Consider the following 12,487-nt stretch of genomic DNA (forward strand, 5'->3'; position numbering starts at 1 on the left):
CCGGCTGCTGTGTTGGTGAGATCTGGTTCCCAGCAGCCGCAGCACGCTCAGGGCTGCTCTTTGGCCAGCGGGCCTGGCAGTGTCAGTGGTAGCCAGACAGAACCACATAGCTCCCTCCCGCTCCACCTCGCCCCACCCCAGTGACAGCACCAACCCTGAGCTTCCTTTCTTCCTGCGGAACTGCCTGCCAATATTCTTTTGGAGGGACAATGGGGTGATCAATGGGGAGCCAGGGCATGGAGCGTGGATTGCTGGTGCTGTGCTGGGTGGCTGGTAAGATATGAGCTCCTCCAGCTCCTCGCTTCCCCTGACAAAATGAACTTTCATGCAGCTGTTTTAAGGGCTGCTGTGTGGACTGTAACTGCTGTATGAGGCCTCGGCCTGGCCCCCTGTAGCAGGGATGGGGGAGGGATAGCTCAGTGGTTTGAGCATTGGCCTGTGAAACCCAGGGTTGTGAGTTCAATCCTTGAGAGGGCCATTTAGGGATCTGAGGCAAAAATTGGGGATTGGGCCTGCTTTGAGCAGGGGGTTGGACTAAATGACTGCCTGAGGTCCCTTCCAACCCTGATATTCTGATTCTATAAAAACACATGCCAATGACTTCCTAGTCCATGACTTGCTGGCCAAAGCTGAATAGTTCAGGCCCACGTGCACTTATCTAAAGCCCATGTGTGGGCTAAGCAACAGGGGCACCACTTCAGATTGGAGGAAGGGCACAATTTTAACCATGATTCCAGAGGCTACTTAGGCACCTGAAAACTCCAATTGTTAGCAGATAATAACTTAGCAATTGGCTGACAGGAGCACTGATTCCAATTCCTATATAAAGAAAACAGTCAATAAATATTAGACCCATTCAGCTCTAATACTAACATGTACTGACATCTTGTGTCAAGTCATTTAAGGACCCAGGTTAGGTTTGAAATTGCAGTGTAGGAGCTTACTCCGCACTGCGGCACTGGAAACAGGTGTAGAGATGTCTGGGTTACTTTCTGTTCCTTCGGCTACTCACTTTTTGCAGTTCAACAAGCTTGGAACAGATCATCGAACTTTTGGAAACATCCTACTAGGGCAAGGCCCCTGATTGTATACGGCGCCTGCCTGGGGCTCTAGGGGTGTCACCCCACTACAAATAACAGACGAGAAACTGGCTTTAGACAGGAGTGAAACTTGACCCTTTCAAGTCACTTTCACAGTATTGCCAACCCCAAATGTTCAAAAATCACGAGTCAGGGTCACCAAAATCAGGAGATTGGCTTAAAACCATGCGATCATGTAACTACACTAGATTTGGGTTCTTGTTATTGGCCTTCCACTTTGTGAGCCCTTAGGGTGCCTGGGGGTCATGTTTGGATGCTGTCTCCTCAGCCACAAGGGCTAGAAACTTCCTTTTCCTTTAAGAACGAAGGCTGAAATCATCACATGTCACTTGACTCCAGGAGCTGGGGCTTTAAGGAAAACAATAATTATCCTGAGACTCATGAGAGTTGGCAAACCTGCTGTCACTTCTGTTTAAAGCCTAGTGACTCTCCAGAAGACCCTTAGGGTATGTCTACATTTACCATTTAAAGCGCAAAAAGTCTCTTTTCTGTGCTAAAACCCTGGAAGCGTCTACTTGTTAATAGAAAAGGAGTACAGACTAACACAGCTGTTACTCTGAAACCTACACTTGTTAATGATTTTTTGCGGTGAAACTCAGAACTTTCACGGCAACAAGAAAACCACCTTCACGAGGGGTGTTCTGCTCTTACTGTTGTTCTTTTTGCACTGCTGTGAAAGTGAAGACATGGTCCACCAGCGTAAACACCCTTTGGCCTCCGAAGGATATCACACAGTTCCAAAAGTGACCACTCTGGCCAGCCTCTCCGCTGCTCAGACGCATGGACGCCCGCCCCTCCCCCTGTAAGCCCTGGGAAGTTTGACGCTCCCTTTCCGGGGAAAGCAGGCGGACAGCAGGAGGGTTTTAAAAATAATGTCATGGAAGGAACCAGAAAGTAATGGGGCTCCTGAGACATGACGCAGGGCAGCAGGGAGCACTGAGCAGGGACCCAGGATGCCTTCTGCTCACCCCCGTCCCGCGAGAGCTGCCCTACAGTGCTGCTCATCCGCGCTGGCCGTGTTGCTAGTGTAAATGCTCTCTGCCGCCTGAGGAGTTGAGGGGGTGCACAAACCAGCCTTTACTTTCACCTGCCCCCTCCCGCCAGCAGGTCTCACAGGAGAATATTTCAAACCAAGCAGCAAGAAAACTTCACATTTTAAAGTTAAGGAAAAAATTTCATTTTCTGAGGTATATCAGGGCTACTGCAGTCAGGAAAGGAAACTAAACAGGCACGCAAAAAGAAAAGGAGGACTTGTGGCACCCTAGAGATGAAGTTGCATCTGATGAAGTGAGCTGTAGCCCACAAAAGCTTATGCTCAAATAAATTTGTTGGTCTCTAAGGTGCCACAAGTCCTCCTTTTCTTTTTGCGGATACAGACGAACCCGGCTGCTGCTCTGAAGAGGCACGGGCACTCTGGGCAGCTCTGCCTCTTGAAAAAGAGTTGGAGGGTCAATTCTTCTAGTCCTTAATCAGGTAAAACTTCTGTTGCCATCAGCACCACTACTCATATATATGAACGTGCTTAATAACCGGACACTTCATACTTAAATATCTGAGCCATCTTAGCCGGGGCTCCACGCTTTATGCACATTGGTTCAGTGACTACATTTTCTGGCGTCTGTGCTGAGCACACAGATGGGGTCCAGTGAATAATACAAATCATGACAATAATCGTCCACGTTATGGACTCTCTGGATGCAATTTCTGTGCTTTGTTCTGGAATTGGCCTGAATTACAGCTGAAACCCAAAGAATCTGATGTATAATCACATCTGATACTCACATGGCGCTTTCTAATTCCTTCCCTTTCTCGAATGCCGAACAAAAAAATGACAAAACAAAATGGTTTTCAGTTAAACGTGCTGACAGCAGCCATTGCTGTACAACCCAGGATGGGGTAGCACCTGCCACCCTTGGGGGTTACGTGCTCTCCTCTCCTCTGACTCATTCTTTTGCTTTCTTCATCCTTCCAGACCTCTGTGCTGATTTTCATGCTGTCAACCATGACAGCCTTCCCAACTTCCTGGGACACAGAGAACTGCCACCTTGGTGTGCTCCCATCTATCAGAGGCCGCTCTTTGTGCGGCATGCAGCAGAGAGAGGCTGGTCTAGTGGATAGGGAGCATAGGCAGTGTGTGAACCCACGGCTGGGGGAGGCTAGCCCCACCCCGTCTGCCTGAGGATCCCCCTTCCCCCTCTCCGTCAGAGTTCAGAGGGCTCTGCCCCAGGCTAGCACTCCCCAGCCCGGGCGGACGGGTGGCGTGGCCCCAGCCCCAGCCGGGGCCACCGCCCAGGGGACTAGAGCCACGCTGAGCGGGAAGCAGAACTGGGGGCAAAGCGGGGGGGGGGGGGGGAGTGCCTTAAGGACAGAGTTTCAAAGCTTTTTAGCACCCAACCAGGCATCTAGTGGGGGGTTACAACTCACCGAACCTTCCTGGTACTTTTGAAAATCCCACTAGGCGCCTAAATACCTTTGAAAATCTGGCCCTAAATTTCTGTACAATGAGCATAACAGCCCTGCTCTACCACAGCGAGGGGCTGCCGTGCAATGGGTTAGCCATTGTGATGTGCTCAGCTACTAATGTGATGGGGCCACATGCTAGCTCTCCCTTAGTTTTGGCCCTGTCTTTTCACCTCCCTCCCTCCCCATCTCCCTCCCTGCTGCCTGTAACCTTGGCCGTATGCCTTCTGAGTCCCCTGCATTTTGGCTTCAAAGCCCCCTGCCCATTCCTGTTTTGCAGGCTCATCTAACGACTTTCAGCTCCTTAATTTACTTATCAGCCCTTTCTTAGCTGTTTGTAAACAGCAACCTGACTCCCTGCCCCCGGGGCACAAGCTGGGAGCAGCACCACTCTGCCGCAGAACTCACCTGCCACCCTCAGTTAAAAGAGCCCCCGAGGGCTAGGACTACCCCACCAGGTGGCCCCCCCCCATCTAAGGTACAACTAATCAGGTGCTGCTGAAGCCGTGGCACGGGGTGGCACACTAAGCCTGCCATGGGCCCCGCCCAGGAGCCCAGCCTGGTAAGTGCTGTGGGGGATTTGGGTTTTTTTGATGTTTTGGTGTGCCCCACAGCCAGCGTGCTTGTGGCCAAGCAGCAGGGTGTGCTGAAGGGAAGAAGGCAGAAATCTCTGCCGTGATGCAGGTGGGAGCTGGGCGGTGGGGAGGTGGAGGGGCTGGCTCAGACTGTACATGGGACATTGCCACGACAGCTGCCAGTTGTGGGGCTGGGCAGCAGGTTCGGCGGTGCTGTTAATGCAATGGGCCAAGGCCGTGGTGGATGTCACGGCCCAGCTCACTGAATGCACGCTGCTGCCACTGCGGCTGCTTTGCCTCCACCCACCTGCAGAACCCACTCTCGGGCACCCCCCTAATCCCCGGGCTGCAGTCATGCTTGCCACAGCCAGCAGGGGGAGCCCGTGTGTGAGGTCACAACAGCTGGAGCCCAGGAGGCACCATGCGGGTGCTGCATGGTTCCTAATGGTGCATTTTTCAGCCCTGAGCCTGCGAAAGCAGGGCAGGCTGGCACACAGGGCAGGGGAAGGGACCGTGGCACACTCTGCCCACCCGCGCACTAGAGCCAGTAACAGACATGCCCACTGCGAGAGCACCTGTTGTCCTGAATGAGCCCAAAGCACTGCCCAGCCAACAACTCTGGTGCAAAGACACGCTGGGCTGAGGCAGGGCACGGAGCAGGAATCACTGAGGCCTCTGCCGGGCGGCCACAGCTTTCAACCCAGCCAGGCTAGACGCCAAAGCCGCCAGAGCCGGCGCTGGCTGGTTGCGAAGGTGATGGCCTGACGGAAAGCGGTTCAGGCCCAGGGTGTGGGGGAGGGTGGCGGCGTAGGGGAAACCTTCGGTGCGCCATCTTGAAATGCCCAAACAACTGGGAATCCATCTCGGCTGCCCTTCTTCCCCGCTCCTCCGGAGTAGGTTCCCACCCTCTCTACCACGTGCCCTGTGAGCTGCGCCGTAACGGCCGGCCCAGCGGAGGGAAGAGGCTGCCCTTTGGAGTGGCAGAGTCTGGCGGTGCGGGCCGGCTGCTGCAGCCATGGGCGAGCACAGCGGGCACCTCAGAGGAGTACGCTGAGCACCGCACTCGAGTCATTGCTGGGGCAGAGCCGTCAGCGCCGGACCCCGAGGTCCCTCCTCACCTGTGGGTGCCACCTTCCTGGCTGAGGCCGGAGCTGTCCTAGCGTCGCGAGGGGCCTCGGAGCTGCAGGGCGGGGGCGTGGTCCATGGAGCCTCCATCCTCGTCCCTGGGCCCCATCCTAGGGGAGGGAACGTACCCGCCATCACCGCACCCTGCCGGGCCTTTACTCACCGTATAGCACCCGTTGTGGGGCCTCGCTTTGCCTGCGTTCCGAGTCCTTTGGTTCACCTCGGCTTCCCCGCGCTGCCAGCGGTTGGTGGTTTTAATAACTACCCTGGTTGTTTACACCCCCACAGCCTAGCTGGGTAGTTTTTAAGGGGCTAACAACAGCCCCGATGACAGATGCGGGTATGGGGACAGGCCTCTAGATTGGTTTCCACAGCGGGGCAGACTGACTCTCCCTTTGGCCGGGGGCTGGACTCGCCTTCCAGCTGCCTGTGGCTCAGTTTGGGGTGGTGCTGAGGGCAGAGGTGACTGAAGGGGTTGGGGAGGGGAGGGGTGCGAAACCAAATGTACTGCACACTGCACTGAACACGTTCCCCAGGGGGACCCTGGCCAGGGGAGGGGGGATGCGGGGTCATGGGGCCTTGGGGCAAGGCAGCATGTCATAGATAGGCAGGAGATATTGAGACCGGGGCAGGGGAAAGCATCTCTCATTCTCACTAGGAGTAGCTGCTCCCAGCCTTGGCCTGATCATGCTCCCCAGCCCGATTCTGGGCAACTGGTCCAGATCCTCCACTCTCGCGAGTTCAGCCCCCCTCCCCAATATTCCCATTGCAGGCCCCTCCCTCCACCAGGCTGGACATCCAGCCCCTGTGGTCAGGCCCTCACTCCTCCTAAGGGCTAGTCTCATGCTCTGCTCCTCGCCCGGGAGCCAAACTGCTGCACTTTCGGGGGAAGAGGGGGAGCATCAAACCCAGGAAAACTGCTACCGGAGCCGGGTGTGTTTGTCTGCCTTGACTTGTGGTATACGTTGGGGGGAGGGCTGTTGTTCTGGGGCCCGCTGGTTCCCTCACTGCTGTAGCACACCTGGCACTGAGCCAAATGGGGCTTGGGCATTGACTCCCCGCAATTTCCAGGGCCTGGCTTCCAAAACCAGAAATGAGGGCTGGGGCATCCCACCTTGCTTTGGGGGATGTAATGAGATGTTGGTTTGCAATATACTCTTCAGCCACTAGCTGTGTGCCGGACACAGGCCATGTGCACCCTGGTTAACAAAGGAGACAAGACTGGGACTTGAGTAAGGTGGAAGCCCTATTAGATTGCAGGGGGGGAGTGGGGGTGGCTGTAGTTTTTGTTTGTTAATCGCTCCTGTTTAAGGATTACTCTGGTTCAAAATAGGGGGTGAGGAGATAGCACAACCAGCTGGTGGAAAATTTAGTTGGCTTATCAGGAAAATGCCCCTAAAATGGGATGGCTTGGATGGGGGGAGGGGAGGGCACAGGCTGAAGCCCCATCCTTGGGAGAAAAGGCAGGGGCAAGAGGCATGGTGTTTGGGAGTCATTACAAAAGCCAGGATGTTAGGTACAAGGATTCCCTCGCGCCTCTTGCCCTTTCAAACATTAGCACAGGCAGAACGAGCTTCTCATGGTCAAAACAGCCAGGGCAGCAAGCACAGCTCACCCTGCCCCTTGACCCCGGCACTGCTGCTCTAGGTGTGCACACCCCCAAGGCACAGCGCCAAGAAAGCTTTCCTAATAGCGCAAACTGCCCCGCCCCCGTGAGCTACCTGCTGGGACACAACAGCACTTGTTTTACAATGTGGGGGGGGAAGAACTGGGGGTTCCAAACCCGGCCCTCCAGCCTGGGGTGTCAGCTACAGAAGGGGCCAGGTAGCTGGGGCTGGGCTCTTGGGGTCTCCCCCTCACCTTGTTGAAGATGAGGGCAGCTAGTCTGATAGTCAGGCCCAGCTGTTCTTCCCTCTCTGGGAGGGCACAGGAGGGGACCTGACCCATGGAACTTGTGTTCCCATGGCCACGTAAGAAGGGTCACCTTAGCTGGCCCCCGTCTCCCTCCCACCCCCAGGGGACTCGTTCCACACTCCAGCTCTCGGAGCAGCAGTTGGATCACGGGCTTAATAGTAGCATCCACAACTCGCCTTTCCGAGCACAGGAGCGTGGTGGAAGGACCTCTACCCACTGTCCAGCGCCCACTGCCCCTTGCCAGTTTACGTTTTAAAAATCTCCTCTCGACCTAGGACTGCCAAGGCAGGACTCAGGGAGGCAGAAAGCTGGGGTGGGCCAGGAGCAGCAGCATGGGACACGTTGGGCAATTGGCCTGCATCAGGCAGGACCCTCCTGAGATGCTGGCCTCTATCCCAGCAAGTAAATCCCCCCGCGCCTCCCCCCACTCCATCGCTTTATTTTTTGCTGTAGTTCTCGCCTCTGGCCAGCAGAGACCATTGTTCTGAGCCCTGGAAGCAGCCAGCCCTAGTGCTGCTTCCCCCTGGCAGGGACAGAGCCCCGGTGAGGAGGAGAAGTTGGAACAGCACCTGGAGGGGATGGAGGAATGACATGGGGGATTATCCCCAAAGCTTCCAGCTCCCTCGGGATGGAGTATGCCCCCTCCCCCCACAACACGGATGGCAGAACAATTTGATGGGTGGGAGGGGCGGTAGATTTGGAACATGGCTGAAGCTTGCCTAGATTACACCTTTAGGGTTGTCCTAGGGCCAGTTCTTCCAGCGCCCTGCCAATATACAAACCAGGACAGACAGGACAGGGTCATTATTTTTATTGGCCTTAGTCCTTCTACGGTCAGTTCCAGCTCTACGTTCCTAGGGCTGATGACATCGAGGGAAGCAGCAGCCTATGCAGAGTAGTTATATGTACACAGACACTCAATATATTATCTATAAATACAGATGTTATTAACAAACATACAGTACGTCAGGGTCAGTTAATGCTGGGAGGCCCAGTAGGTGCTTCCGAAAAGATGTGCAATACAGTTCGCTAACCCTCCCTCCACCCCGCCCGCCCCAAACCCAGAGGCAATAGAAAACAACCCTAACTCAAATAAAGTCCAACTCCACTGCCTTCCCCTCGGAGACTCTGCTGTGCAGCTCAGTCCCTCTCTGCTACAGCTCAGAGGAGGTGTGCCCCATCCACTTCACCCTCCCCCACAGCGATCACAACCCTGAAGAATGGCTACAGAGCCTCTTGGGTTTCAGTGCAGAATGATGGGGTGCCCTGAGCTGGAGATCAAAGCACTTTGGGGGTCAGAAGACCCAGAGGACATCTGAGGGTGTTCAATCCCAGACCCCCACAACAATTCTGGTCTGAAACCAAGGAAGGTCTAAGACCCCCAGGCATCACAGAATATCAGAGTTGAACGGGACCTTGGGAGATCATCTAGTCCAAGCCCCTGCTCAAAGCAGGACCAATCCCCAACTAAATCATCCCAGCCAGGGCTTTGTCAAGCCTGACCTTAAAAACCGCGAAGGAAGGAGATTCCACCACCTCCCTAGGTAACCCATTCCAGTGCTTCACCACCCTCCTAGTGAAAAAGATCCATCCTCTAGACCTAGGGGCGTTCCAAAGAGGATGGCTCTAGACTGTTCTCGGTGGTAGCAGATGACAGAGCAAGGAGTAATGGTCTCAAGTTCCAGTGCAGGAGCTTTAGGTTGGATATTAGGAAAAACTTTTTCACGAGGAGGGTGGTGAAGCACTGGAATGTGTTACCTAGGGAGGTGGTGGAATCTCCTTCCTTAGAGGTTTTTAAGGTCAGGCTTGACAAAGCGCTGGCTGGGATGATTTAGTTGGGGATTGGTCCTGCTTTGATGAGGGGGTTAGACTAGATGACCTCCTGAGGTCCCTTCCAACCCTGATATTCTAGGATTCTCTTTGGAACCCCCTTTCAGGTAGTTGAAAGCAGCTATCAAATCCCCCCTCATTCTTCTCTTCTGCAGATTAAATAATAATTCTTCAGCCTCACCTCATCAGTCATGTGTCTCCAGCACCCTAATAAATTTTTGTTGCCCTCTGCTGGACTCTTTCACATCCTTCTTGTAGTGTGGGGACCAAAACTGGACACAGTACTCCAGATGAGGTCTCACCAATGCCCAATAGGAGGGGAATGATCATGTCCCTCGATCTACTGGCAATGCTCCTTATACATCCCAAAATGCCATTGGCCTTCTTGGCAACAAGGGCACACTGTTGACTCATATCCAGCTTCTCGTCCACTCTAACCCCTAGGTCCTTTTCCGCAGAACTGCTGCCTAGCCACTCAGTCCCTAGTCTGTAGCAGTGCATGGAAGTCTTCCGTCCTAAGCGCAGGACTCTGCACTTGTCCTTGTTGAACCTCATCAGATTTCTTTTGGCCCAATCCTCTAATTTGTCTAGGTCCCTCTGTATCCTATCCCTTCCCTCCAGCGTATCTACCTCTCCTCCCAGTTTAGTGTCATCTGCAAACTTGCTGAGGGTGCAATCCACGCCATCCTCCAGATCATTAATGAAGATATTGAACAAAACCAGCCTTAAGACCGACCCTTGGGGCACTCCGCTTGATACCGACTGCCAACTAGACATGGAGCCATTGATCACTACCCGTTGAGCCCGACAATCTAGCCAGCTTTCTATCCACCTTATAATCCATTCAGCGAGCCCATACTACTTTAACTTGCTGGCAAGAATACTGCGGGAGACCATGTGAAAAGTTTTGCTAAAGTCAAGGAACAACACGTCCACTGCTTTCCCCTCATCCAAGAGCCAGTTATCTTGTCATAGAAGGCAATTAGGATAGTCAGGCATGACTTGACCTGGTGAATCCATGCTGACTGTTCCTGATCACTTTCCTCTCCTCAAAGTGCTTCAGAATTGATTCCTTGAGGACCTGCTCCATGATTTTTCCAGGGACTGAGGTGAGGCTGACTGGCCTGTAGTTCCCCGGATCCTCCTCCTTCCCTTTTTTAAAGATGGGCACTACATTAGCCTTTCTCCAGGGCTCCGGAATGTCCCCCTAAAAGCCAATTCACTTAAGAGATCTCAAGTAAAATCAAAACCACCCAGCTGCCCAGCCCTCCTCTGACCCCGGGTCTGGCCCCGCAAATGGAAGCTCCATCCAGAGGTATCTTCAAAAATAAAAAACTCTGGGGCATCTGGCCGCCCACCCCTTCCCAGCAGCAGCAGCAAGGCCAGGGCCACTACAGCAGCACATCCAAGGCAGCAGGTGTGGGACATGGGGATCTGGGAGCAACAGTGGGGAATGCTACAGGCTGGTCCCTCCATCTTGTACGAGTGCTACCAGTCCATCATGCCCAGGCATCCTCGTCTGGCCCTCTTGGCTCCATCTGGCCCTGCGGCGGCTCCATGAAGGAGGAGAAGACGCTGTGAAAGGCTCTCCAGGGCTTGTGCTCAGATGGGCGCTTGGGAGGGCTCCCCTTGGGTGAGGTGCCGGACGTCTTGTAGCTGAGCGGCGTGGGTATTTTGGAGGGCTTCTTATCTGGCTGACTGTCTACACGTGGCTTGGCCTTGGGCCGCAGCTTCAGCTTGTAGATGGAAGGCACTCGGCCTGGTTTCTTCGGGGACTTCTTTTGTCTCAGCACCACCTCCTGTGTCTGGAGTACATCCGGCAATCCATCTAGGGCTGTCTCACCAACAGGCCCCACCACAGAGTCCCCCTCGGTCTCCGTCAGCTCATCTGGGGCCGAGGGCCCCAAGTCTGTGTCTGAGCCTGCAAGCTCCAAGATGGTCCAGGCCGCATCCATGCCTGGACTGGAGACCTCTACTCCCTCGGCCACCTCCTGGAGGTCATTCAAGGCTGTGTAGTAGTTACTTTCATCAGAGGAACTCGAGAGAGCTGGCTTCCTCCAGCATGTGGCCGGCTCCAGGGCCACGTGGGAGTTCCAGCCAGAGCCATTCTGGAACTCAGTGTGGGCTGGGATACAGTTGGAGGCCCATGGGCGCTGGGATGCGGGGTTCCTCTTGGGGTCATCTTTGGGCCGCTCACCGAAGTCTGCCTGGAAGCCGTGCTTGCTGAAGAAGTTCAGCGATGAAGAGGAGGAGCTGGAGGAGCAGTAGGCAGAGTCAACGGCCCCTGGGTCTGGTGTGGTCTGCTGGAGTTGCCCCGCATCGTGGGCGCAGCCCAGGGGCTCCCCATCATCCCCGGCCAGCTCGATCATCTGGGAGTTGGCCAGGAACTCCTCCTCCAGGCACCGGTACAGCTGCTGCTCCTGGCTGGGGTCTAGGCACAGAGGGGTCCGGAAGCTCTGTGCCAGCTCCTCCAGCTCCTGGCTGAAGCTCTCAGACAGCTGTCTGGCCTGGAGGGTCTCCCCAGAGAGCCGCTCCCTCACAGGGACCCTTGGCTCAGTCTCACCTGCCTGCCACTGCCTCACAGACCCCAGCGTCTGCTGAGGTGCCCGGATTGAGGGCTCTGCCAGTTTGTTGGCTGGAAGGGACGCTCTGTGACTGGTGGGCGCAGGGCTCCTGGAGCTCACCCGAGGGAGGTGCCTGCGAGTTGGGCTCGTGGTCCTGGGGGTGGCTCGGCCAGAGTCTTGGCCATTCTCCTTCACCTTGTTGGCCCGTGCCCAGGAGTGCTGCCCGTCCTTCCCTCGGCTGATGAGCAGCACTGGCTCCCCGCCACCTCTCCCCTGGCTCCGCGGTCTGGGGCTGGGCCTGCCAGGTCTGTTCACCAGGCGAGGCCGGCTCCGCTCCTCTGGCTCTGCCCTCCTGGCCCCCACCGATGGCCTCAGCTCCAAGAAAGCCCCGCGCTCCCGTGACTGGCTGCGGCTCGAAGGCTGACTCTTGGAGGCCCCCTCGGGCATGTGCCTCCCCACCTCCTTCCTGCGTGCTGTTCGCAAGGCACGGTCCTCGCCACACCTCCTGCCCAGGGTGCCACTCTGCGTGGATGACGTGGAGGAGTCACTGTCTCCGGAGAGGCGTCTGGCTCTGGAGGGCAGCTGGTCTCGAAGTCTGGAACAGAGGGGAGGACAAGAAGGAAGGGAGGTCAGCGCCATCTGTGGCCAGGGCTGGGGAAAGGCACTGCATGAGGGGAGGGAGAGAGCCTGCTGGAGACAATACATTTCACTGCCCGTCAGGGGCCTCTGCTGCACAGGCCCCAGCCCCCTGGCTGGTGGCACCTCAGGAGGGTCCAGCACCTGCATAGCGGAGATACAAAGCTCCCTCCCCAAAGCTGGGGGTGCTGGGATCTGTCATTCTGACCCAGGCCCCAGCTCTGCCTTGGACTCTCGGCTCCTAGGGCTCACCTGCCGAGGGCAATGCAGCAAGCCGGGCTAG

The 12,487-nt window shown here is 55.7% G+C and overlaps 1 protein-coding gene across 3 annotated transcripts in view; it reads right to left on the minus strand.

Annotated features, from left to right (window-relative positions):
• Positions 1-9,031: 9,031 nt before the first annotated feature.
• The window catches only part of GAS2L1 (growth arrest specific 2 like 1), a 36,352-nt gene continuing 32,896 nt past the window's right edge, over positions 9,032-12,487 (minus strand). For 2 of the 3 annotated variants that reach the window (XM_074972622.1, XM_074972620.1), the window contains one exon: positions 9,033-12,163. In XM_074972622.1, the coding sequence (XP_074828723.1) occupies positions 10,504-12,163 (1,660 nt within the window). In that variant the 3' untranslated portion in view covers positions 9,033-10,503. Of the gene's footprint in view, positions 12,164-12,487 lie in introns of all 3 variants that reach the window. The other variant, XM_074972621.1, reaches the window with a different exon arrangement.

Source organism: Natator depressus, chromosome 15, assembly GCF_965152275.1.
Source record: "Natator depressus isolate rNatDep1 chromosome 15, rNatDep2.hap1, whole genome shotgun sequence".
Classification (NCBI taxonomy): domain Eukaryota; kingdom Metazoa; phylum Chordata; order Testudines; family Cheloniidae; genus Natator; species Natator depressus.